The sequence below is a fragment of the Odontesthes bonariensis genome, chromosome 17 (assembly GCF_027942865.1).
Source record: "Odontesthes bonariensis isolate fOdoBon6 chromosome 17, fOdoBon6.hap1, whole genome shotgun sequence".
Taxonomy (NCBI): Eukaryota; Metazoa; Chordata; class Actinopteri; order Atheriniformes; family Atherinopsidae; genus Odontesthes; species Odontesthes bonariensis.
This window is the reverse complement of record NC_134522.1, coordinates 15,208,354-15,219,314: the sequence shown is the minus strand read 5'-3', so window position 1 is coordinate 15,219,314 and position 10,961 is coordinate 15,208,354. Positions and strand designations below refer to the sequence as shown.

The 10,961-nt window shown below is 41.3% G+C and overlaps 2 protein-coding genes across 3 annotated transcripts; one reads left to right on the top strand and one right to left on the bottom strand.

Annotated features, from left to right (window-relative positions):
• Window positions 1–69: 69 nt before the first annotated feature.
• On the top strand, window positions 70–2,830 carry zdhhc22 (zDHHC palmitoyltransferase 22). Its single transcript, XM_075447976.1, has 3 exons — window positions 70–172; window positions 1,008–1,565; window positions 1,653–2,830. The coding sequence occupies exons 2-3, from the start codon at window positions 1,010–1,012 to the stop codon at window positions 1,928–1,930; spliced, it is 834 nt and encodes a 277-aa protein (XP_075304091.1). The 5' UTR covers window positions 70–172; window positions 1,008–1,009; the 3' UTR covers window positions 1,931–2,830.
• Window positions 2,831–2,926: 96 nt separating this feature from the next.
• Window positions 2,927–10,790, bottom strand: cipca (CLOCK-interacting pacemaker a). 2 transcript variants are annotated; one of them, XM_075448272.1, is made up of 4 exons: window positions 10,671–10,790; window positions 9,392–9,508; window positions 6,998–7,167; window positions 2,927–6,287 (listed from the first exon to the last, which is right to left on the bottom strand). In XM_075448272.1, exons 2-4 carry the CDS (start codon window positions 9,495–9,497, stop codon window positions 5,505–5,507), a joined length of 1,059 nt encoding a protein of 352 aa, XP_075304387.1. In that variant the 5' UTR covers window positions 9,498–9,508; window positions 10,671–10,790; the 3' UTR covers window positions 2,927–5,504. The 2 variants fall into 2 exon arrangements, with proteins under 2 accessions (XP_075304387.1, XP_075304388.1); XM_075448273.1 differs by having other exon boundaries at window positions 9,392–9,505.
• Between the last annotated feature and the right edge of the window lie 171 nt (window positions 10,791–10,961).

The following is a 10,961-nucleotide window of genomic DNA, read 5'->3' as shown; positions in this document are numbered from 1 at the left end:
GCATCCGAACCAGCAGGCGGCGGTACACAAGTCTGTGGACACCCCAGTAATGGAAAATCGTCAATGTGGCTTAAAGACACCTTGTTGTCTGCGTTTGAAAGAGGCTGCCTGGCTCCGAGCCGAGACTCCGTGGTGCTGAAAGGACAGCTCCTCCGCTCCCTGACATCTGCAGGTAGGAAGCTGCGTAACCATGGAGATGAAGTATTGGGGATTGACGGGATTGATTGACGGCATCATCGGCACCGATATCTCATTTTCTAAGCAAACATAAGAAAATTACGGAGGGGAAATAAATGCGATTAATGCCATCCAGCAACACATCCATCGGCCTTAAGTGTTAGATTAGTCTCTGTGTTGGTTCACTATTGAAAAGGGGTCGAAAAATGCAGGTTTAAAGTTGAAGTCTGAGGGAGCCCCTGCCGCTTTTTTGTGGCTTGATATCCTCTGATTTGCTCATTTGGAACTGCTGTAGGTAAGGAGATCACTGAGATGAGGATAAGATATTTTTGGTATTCTCAGTGGTCCCCGAGAGTCTCCAGACCCTAATTTGCTCAGAAATGAGTTCTTCTCATCAGCAGACTTGTTTTCTCATCACTCAGAAACTTGCCAGATACTAATAACTGTTAGTTATTATCAGCAGAAACGTCTCTGCACCCTCTTTGTTCTTATAACATTTGCTGTAGGCTTGTTACCTCTGTGAAATATTATTCTATTACAAACAAAAGCCCTGAATTCACATTTGTACCTCAAGTAGAGGTATTTTCTGAAAAAAAAGGAGAGTAAAGATACTTAAACCAGAATAAACCATATTCTGTTTTTATAGTTAGATTATCTTTTACTGATCCTTGAAGATATAAACAATATTTGGAATAGAAAGTAATTTTTCTTGATGGTTACTTGACAACAAGGCTTTTTAAGTGGATCATGTGTCTTGCATATATATTTACTAGTTTGTTATTGGTTACTTCCCAGTGATGCTGCTAACTGCTTGTTGCTCACTTTCACAGATATGTTCACCAGAATGTTAAAGCTGAGACTGCTCAACGTTGTAGCACCTACATACTTCTTCATGGCCACAGCAGTCACCTTCATCTTGCACTTTTGCCTCTTCATCCCAACCATCTTCCCTAATCCAGACACATCGCTGAGGGGGTCTACAGTTCTTCATACAGTCGTGTTTCTCTTCTTGATGTGCAACGCGTTGGGGAATTACATAATGACTATCAGATATACGGCTGAGAGTGCCAACGAGACAGTGATTCCGGTGTGTTCGCCACACTGCTCAGACAAAGTGGACTCTCACTACCTCCTGAACGGCCGTCACTTCTGCAAACTGTGCAGGAAAGTTATTCTCAAGAGGGACCACCACTGCTTTTTCACCGGAAACTGCATCGGCAACAAAAACATGCGCAACTTCATCATGTTCTGCATCTACACATCATGCACATGTTTGTACTCTTTGGTTCTCGGTGTAGCCTTTCTGACAGTGGAGTACTCCATCTCCTTTGAGAACCCACTGACCTTCCTGACTCTCCTCCCCCTCTCCATGGGTTACTTCTTCACGGGTGAGTTTTCCAATCAAAGCCTATGAAGTACCACACTTGCTGCCTTGCTTAGGCATTAATTTAATCTTTCTCAACGCCCCCTTACAGGAACAATCTCGGGCTTGCAGTTGTTCCTGGTGCTGATGCTGTACGTGTGGCTGGGCATCGGCCTGGTGTGTGCAGGTTTCTGTTGCCAGCAGGTGCTGCTGGTGGCCCGGGGTCAGACCTGGTGTCAGATGCAGAGAGGGGAAGTTGTGGAGAACCGCAGCCCCTGGAGAGCCAACCTAAAGGATGTTTTTGGCACCCGCTGGATCCTCGGCCTAATCCTGCCTCTGCAGACTGTTGAGACATGCTCTGAAGACACAGATGGACATAAACAGGACTGAGCCAGAACCAGTTATAGTAAGAGGTCCCCAGAGGTCAAACAAAGTGGCACATAAAGAAAATTTAATTTTAAATACTACATGGGGGCTTCATGATGTTTAAATTCATCCATAGCATACATCCCATTAAAGACAGGAGCCATACAAGCAATACAAAATACATGCATAGATATACCTGTATCCTTTAAGCAGCTTTCTAAAAAGGCGATATTTAGATAAAAACCATTTACGTGAACTCATTTAGCCTTTAGTTTTTCTCCAAAGCAACTTACAAATGAATAGCGATGTTCAACCTTCATCTTCAGACAAGTTGGTCATTTTGGACATCCAGCAGTTTTAAATAAATTATTTTAAATGCTCGCACAGTAATTAAAGGGATAGCTTTTGCTTGCCTACATAGCTTTTTAATATATGATAGCCTGTACCATGCGGTGCTCTGAGATAATCCATCAAAGTGCATTGCTTTTCCACAAATCCTTATCGGATGCTACATGTTACATCCAAGAAACCAAGGGTAGTTTTCACTCTGATGTTAAGGGCTATCAGGTGAGGAAAATACAGCACGACTGCAGCATAAACTGCCACACTGTTCAGACAGTTTGCCATTTCATGTTGAGCCACATGATGTTTTCTGCTCAAACTTATGTGACTCTCGTGGTTTAATCAGGGTGCAGTAGTTGCACTTCTTTATAAGAATGGTCAGGGGGAAATGTGAAGTATTATCCAGGGTATTATTCACAATGTGCCATAAGGTCATGCCTAACGTGCTTATAGATGACCGCAAAGATGAGGTATTCTCGACACTGCTGATAATAGTCATAGTAAGGACTTTTCAATTCTCTGCTGCGGCTAAAGCTGCTGACGTTTGGGACATGATGTGAAAAATGGTTTGAAATATATACTTTTGGAGATGATTTTGTCAATCACAATAAAAGTACCTAAATCACACAAAGTGTTTACTTTTCATCTTTAATAACGAAACAACCTCAGCCGGAAAAGTGAGACAGGAAATTGCCTTTGACAGTTTAATTAAAAGACCTTTGATGAAGACAAAAACACAGAAAGCACACTTTACAATAGCAGGCAAAAAAAGACAACTCTTCAATAGAATTATTTCCACCCTCCGTTCCCACACTGAAAATCAAGGCAGATTGAACTATTCCTTACTTCCCAGAGGCCGGTGATTAAAACACATTGTGCCAGTAGTGCTGCTGCTAAAATAAATAGAAACAAAAGTTTACCCAGACTTAACAAGTCAAACTTTTAGGTAAAATCTCACCTGACCAAAGGTCTGTTTTACCCATTTCAAAAAGGAATAATAAATCTTTGGAAACCCTTAAGTACATTCAACTTTTCTCCACGTGACAGTTAGAAAGAAATATGAAAACACAAGCTGATCAAGCATTAATACAAAGTAAAAACACGAACATACTCGAAAGGCACGGGCATCCAGATAAACATTTCTATTCACATTATTTCATCAAGACACAACGCTCATTTTGTTAAACAAGTCAGTAATCTTGTGACCAAAGTGCAACAGTCTGCGATGTGAAACTAAACATATAGCTCTTATCTCCATTAATCTTACACCAAAATTAACGTGTTAAACTACAGTAAGAATGAAGATGGCAGCAACCGATCCCAAGGCAAGACAATAACATGGCTACAGCACCTCACTGGCTACATTTCTATGCACAAAGTGCCCACAAGCAGCTTTAAAAAAAAAAAAACAAAAAAAAAAACAGAAGCAAACTTCACTGTTAAAGTTTGGTACCAACTCTGAATAACTGGCAGACTAACCGTCTTATTTGGATTACTGACATCTTTTTAGTCTCCGTCACAAACATTTGTAGAAATAAATGATACTGACATCAAATGAGAGGATGAATACCCCCCCCCCTTTGCAAAAAAGTTGAGACTCAGAGTATATATGAACAAAAGTTATGAAATGATTTGCCAATCATTGTACCCTGTATTTAACCAAAAATTGTCCAACGACAACAAATCAAAAAATGAGCTCATTTTGAATTTGAAGGCAGCAGCATGTCTGAAATGTCTGCTGGGGGACAAAAAACACCAGGCGACAACACTCAGGTAGGCTGGCGCTGAAGCAGGGATTTGACAAAAATAACTCGGGGATTTTGTCATCTATGGTTCATCTGGAGAAAGCTCTAAATACAAGAGACAGCAATCATCTTTGGGCCCTCAGGCAACATGATACTGATTTAGAATTAACTGTATGGGCTCAGGGGCACACCTGAAAACCAATGTTGGTGAACACAATTTGCCACCATGCCTACTAATGGTAAATGGACTGTACTCATATAGAGCTTTGCTAGTCACTTAAAGTGCTTTTACACTACAAGCCACATTCACACATCTTAGCGTTAAGGGCTACAAAGTGCTTTTAATTCTCACAAACACACTTTCACACACCGATGGACGCATCAGAGGCAAAATTGGGTTCAGTGTCTTACGCAAGGACACTTAAACCTATCGTCCGGGATAGCCAGGAATTGAACCGGCAACCTTCTGATTGGCAGGGCCACAGCCGCCCCAATGCAAGTCATAACTCCACCATGCGAGGAAAAAATAAAGTTTATAAAAAAACGAGACTGATGATGAATTTTGATGCCTTCTCTGGGCCCAAGCTCATTTCAGATGAGGAAGTGGAAAACCTTCCTCTGGCCTGACAAATCGATTTCAAATTCATGGAAGGTAAAAGAGAAAAGGGACACACTGCCTGTTATCAGCACACAGTTAAAAAAGCAGCATATTGTGATTGTCCTGCGGTGCACAAGTGCACACGGATTACAACTCAGCAGTAAACCTGCACCCGTCCCAACTTTTTTGAAGCATGTTGCTGCCATAAAATATGAAATGTCTGTATATTTCTTGAATGAAAAACATTTTTCTGGTTTCATCGTTCAATATGTTGTCTGTTTTTTTTTTTAACACTAAACCAGCTTTCTGGGCTCCTAACGTAATCGTGCCACAGGTTGAGAACACAAGCTGTCAGTAACAACGAAGGCCACTGCCCATTGAACTTTATTAAAAAAAACAACGTATAGTAAAAACAGACTAAAGATGCTCGATAGACATCAGGTTCTCTACATGTTACCCATTTGATCTAGAACAGATTCTGTTCATGTTTCTCCACAATCGTAATATTAACCCCCCCCCGCATGCGCGCATGTTTCGTTGTGCGTTTATTAGGCGATTCACACGCAGAAGCCAGAGCCCTATTGCAAGTGATACTTGCTATTTTGCAACAGCAGAGGAAAAAAATTTAATTATAGGCAAGGCTTCCAAACTCCCCCGTCATAACACTGGCCGAGCTTCAGGTTCATGTCAAACCTGCCGTTTAAAATGTTTCTAGCTTCCTGACCTTTGCATATAAAATGATTGACACCCACAACACCCTGGTACCAGGGTGAAAGCTTAGCTCTGTTCTACCACAATGATTTGACTTGTTTTTTTTGTTTTTTCTTCCCCACATTCAGTAACGCATCTTGTGACATCCTGATTGATTCTCCTGCAGCCAGATTTAGAAATGCTGGTTATGTACACAGACATGTCAAGCTCGGACTGTCTGAGCTTTAGTCCCCCAGTGTTCCTTTTCTGTGTCCTGCAGAGAGAGCTGGAGTTTTGTCCAGAGCTGTGGGTCCCCACTGCTCAGAGCCTCCAGCAGAAGAGCCGTTTGCTGCTGGAGCTGGTGCAGCTGGCCCTGGGTGCGCTTGTTCTCCTTGATCAGCTGCTTTGTGCGCATTGTAATCCCCAGCAAGCCAGACTTGTTGAGAATGTTGTAGGTATTGCTGAAACGCTTCAGTTTGTTATTGTTCATGGAGATGGCATCCTCAATGATGTTGTCGTCTGTCAGCATCCTAAATTCATCTGTGTACGAGGGCAGAGAGCTGCTTCCTGCTTGTGGGGTCACGGACTGGACAGGGAGCTGGTCTTGACTCTCAGCTGCTTGTGCTTGGTTGGCTGCTGCTTCGAAGCTGGAGATGGTTTGGGGTGGCGTCTGCAGTGCTGGCAGCGGGCTTCTGGAGCTGTAGGGCCTGTGGCCATGGTGGTGTCTCCTCAGTCGTTGCTCATATCCTGATGATGCACTCGCCCTCACCCTGGAGGATCCCACCCTCTTAGTGGGTGTGGCGACAGGGTGCGGGGCGATTCTGGGATATGACTTGAGGATAGGCTTGTAGCTTTTTGACTGTTGCATATTTTCTGAGCCAGTTTTTGAAGAGCTGCTGCTGCTATTTGATACCATTGGTTGGAGGAGAACCAGCTGTGATTGGGGCATTACTTCCAGAGGGGAAGGAAAACTCCACTGTTTTTCCGCTGGAGCTATAGAGGATGGCTAGAGAAAAAAAAATACATTTGAGATCATGCTATAATTTATAATACAATAGCAACGCAGTAGTTATTTCAAATACAAAAGAAAAAACATGTATTCAAATGGTTGTATCCTAAATTTTTACAATTTAACAGAGTACTTTAACCCCCAATTGCCATAAAAATAATGTATTTACTCAGAAATAAATAAATACGAAGAAATGCAAACATTTCAGGTGGTAATTCATCGATAACTAAAAGTCAAGTGCTCATGAAACGAGAGAAAAAATGAGTGACTTGAGCTACTGGAGGAAGAGCAGAAAAACACAGAGTCAGAGTGAGGAGCGGAAAAGACTAACAGCTACTTTTACTCTCTGGAAACCCATTGGCTGTTGTGCGATGACTTATCCTTCAGGAACTAGGGCAAATATTTCTGGATTTCTATAGTGTAGCCAGCGGATATTTCAGTCATGGACAAGTGATATCCAGGCTTAGACATAAAATGAATTCAGGTAATCACTTGTTGGTGTGTAGATTGCATTTTGGTCAATATCTTTTGCAGGCAACAAAATCCTCTCAAAAGTGATTACCACCGTAAACGGGCCCTTGCCTACATCTGTTTATAGATATTACTAGTTTATTAGCAACTGCGACACAGCCTTAAAGTAGGTTAAACACTCCAGTAGCTCTGAAATAATTGGTGCTACGCACCTGCAGTGTATTACTGTATCTTACCTGCTTTAAGACAAAGTTGTTCATGATGATCATTGGGGACAATCCAGGGTATGAGCCTCCCACCACAGCCACATGCTGACCAGTTTGTTCCTGGCCGACTATTGACCCATTCTTTCCTGTGTCTTCGGAGTCAGTCACCTCGACTGCACTGAGGTACTCGGAGCTGGCGTCTGACGATGAGAGGACAGGCATATGGGTCTCCTCGTGTTTTAAATGACACAGATTTACCTTCTTGTTGTGTGCAATGAGGCATAACATTAATCTATAAACACTGGCAGATGTAGATAGGCATCTCAAAGGCAAAGCAAGGGGATATCATCAACTTAATTAGGAGGGCTACACCAAATCCAGGACAGTCTTCACTGTATAAATACAGGTCATCCCCAGTAGAGAATAGCCCACATAGAGAATGTGACCTAGATCTCCAGATTTGATTAGGGATGGCTTTGTTCATGGCCAGTTGCTGATGCATATCAAATGCTAATTATATACATCCACATCCAGGTCAATAAATATACCATATTGGCATTATCACTGTCAAAATGAACACACAGTGTACAACTTAAGTGACTACACCCTCTTTCACATACTCCAAAGGTGTTACTTTTAATTTCAAAGTGACTTAATTGGTCAGATCATAGTTCTCAGTTTTAAAGAAACTTTTGGCAGCATGCTTTCAACCATCATCATAGTAGAATATTTCTCCAATTCCATGTTTCATGTGATCAGGAGTCAACTAGTAAGGGACTTTTTTTTAGGCATACATGACACCACCAGCATGTGCATATTGGGCAGGTTCGCACCAAACATGCTAGATCTCTTCTGAGCCGAACAGATTTATCTTGGTCTCAGCTGGCTAAAGAATAAGTTCCCATTCTGTGATGTTTGAGCTTACACAAAAAAATCAGATTTATCTGATGCACCTGTGCCTGTATTATTTTGAGCTGATCGCCCATCTGTATATATCCTTTTCCATCTCCTTGACATCTAATAGGCCAGTTCCAGTAGGTGCACAGCAGGCAGCTCTTGCCCCTTTGTGAAACATTTGAGCTACTACTATACCAAAATGGCGACTCGGTTCCTGTTAACTGACATCTACAGAAAGAAGTATGCCCCAAATGGGTGGAAAGTCAAAATTGCTGACAATTCTGCAATGTCACACAACTGTGGCTTGCACTCACCCTCCAACAATGACGTTTACATCATCTCACCAGATCCTCAAGCCCTCATATATGGATGCTTATATAACCCTTTCAGTGATTTGAGTGATAAGTTACAATTCTGTCTGACAACTGGTGGTTCACATAGGTGTGTATGTGTCTTAAAAAGGGACCAGGAAGGTCAGTCCCTGGTGGAAAGTACTCCCTGTGAAAACAAAGAAGGAGTAGAGCCTGTCCCACTGGGATTATTTTGTTGTTAAGTGGGACTAAACCATGAAGATAAGGGACGTGCATGTTCCTCAGTGGATAAGAGGTAGGGATAATTAAAGCTACAGGAGTTATTCTCAAATGCACTCACACCCTATGATAGTTTTCTCTGTCAAAAGAAATTTAAAACTGAAAACTTCCACAGCATACTAAACGACAAGAAAGAACAGGCATTAATGTATTTGTTAACTGTCCATCCCTTAAGTCTTCCTAACTGACCAGATTGTAATTATTTTCTCAGTCAAGCCTTGGCTTTAAGCGATATATCAATTTCATGATACAATGTGGGATAAAATTGCCAATTATCACACAAATACAAATACAAACACACAAAAGACCCCGGTTCCTCTCCGACTGCCTGTCACACTCTGTCGCCATCTTTTCTGGGCAAAAGCTAATTTAAAATGGACTGATACAAACTTGCACATTTAAGCAAGACAATGCAAAGCTGCATACTGCATCTATTACAACAGTATAGTAGAGTATAGTACAGTCCAGGCCTTTCTCCAAATTAAAACATTTAAAATCCAACAAAAGAACAATGTATAAGACAAGGATGGGACAACATTCCTCTTCCAAACATCCAGCAGCTGGTCTCCCCAGTTCCCAGATGTCTATAAACTGCTGTTAAAAGAAGAGGGGATGCTACACAATGGGAACATGACCCTGGTAATTTGAGACATGTTGCTGCCGTCAAATTCAAGAAGGGCTAACATTTTCTATTAAATGGTAAAATGTCTCATTTTGAACATTTGGTATGTTTTCCATGTTTATTGTGAAGAAAAATTTGGGACTAAATGCTCCATTTTCCAACAAACATATGACGCAGCTATTGAGAGGTGACACGATTTTCAATCATTTGACATTTAAGTGACATGGTGAAGGGGTGTAGTCACTTTTATTGTACAATGTGTCATGAACATACACAGATCAAAAAGATCCATTACTTTAAAGAATTTTTACAAACCTGAAAAGCCCGAATCTCGCTCCAGGTCATATTTGGATATCCCAAATTGTGTTGTCCTGGTGAACGCCAGCTTCCTGTGTGGATCTGGTCTACTAAAGCCACTCATGTTGGTATCTTCTTGAAAAACAAAACAAAACAAGAACAATTTAAAATTAAATCCCATCGAAGTGTTTGAATTGAGCAAGAATATCAGCTTTAGCTCTGATTTCAGGTGTGCCAGGGACAGTGAAGGACTTTAAGGTGGTAGGCATCTGATATGGAGTCCATCTGAGATTGAGAAAGTGAAGATACATTTTAAACAAAGTGTTACCTGTCCTTTATTTACGCAATTACATTTTTCGCTTTCAGTTTGGTATCTTAAAGAAGAACTGTTAAATAACTATCTTACTATTCAATCTATGCTTATATGAATGATCTATCTAGGCCTATAACTTTGCAATGATGGGTCAGTGGATCAGTGCCATTAGCCAAATTACTCTACTTGAAAAGTTTTAGTGAAAGGCAGTACGATAGCTGTGGTATAAATACGCCCATTATCAAACATTTTTACTTCGTTCAGAAAGTCCCTCTTGAAATATTTTGACGTACTAACTAAACTTTACGTCAAGGTCTAAAATTTCTTCCGGGATACTAAATTAAACAACGTTGAACTAAAATGCTTTTTATTTTGCCCAACATACGTGTGCACACGCCATCAAAAGGGATATGATCGTGCACTGAACAAGTCATTAAACGTGTCAAACACCTTAACAACGCAACACTAACTCGATTGCATCGTTACTAAAATTGTCCCCATTACAGTCCTCAGCTGATCGTTGAAGGCCCCGTCATCCTCCCAGAATCACGATGTTTACAGAGTACGTGTAAGACGTGCCTTTCACCATAATAACAAAGGAAAGAAGTAACTCAGACAAGTAACTCACAGCAGACATTAGATATCAAGAGCGGTGAGCCTGAGCTGTCCATAACTTATCTGCAGCTAATACAGTTGTTTACATGCGCAGTGCCAGGCGTCCGTGTTTGCTAAATGCTACTCAATGGGTAATTTTAAATTAATTAGGCAACCAAGCTGCCGCAGAAACAAAATGTCGAATAAAACACAAGCTGCCAAATGTATTCACGACAGACGGTACTTTTCCATGTTTACTGTATGCCCTCATTCGCCACTAGCACAGTTAGCTTAAAGACGCTAATGACTGCAGATTTACACTTGAAAACAGATCTTTAGGAGAAAAGCAACTCAGTATCTGGCTAATATTATTGATTTTGCGACCCTTACCGATAAGCTGCAAACTTGAAAACTAATATCTGATTATAGTTGCATCCAAGCTTACTATCTTCGTACTGTCGTACTATACTTGATACTCGACTCTAGCGCAGCTAACATTAACGACGCCTGGTAACGAAATTCTTAGAGTAGAGGGACAATTGTGACCGTTGTACGGTCTTACGGGCAAACATGTCGATGCATGCGCTTTGACATTAAGAGTCTCTCTAAACATACCAGGGGCTTTACAGTATCCATCGTCGGGAAAGATGTAAGAAAATGTAGCTTATTAGTGTTTGAAGC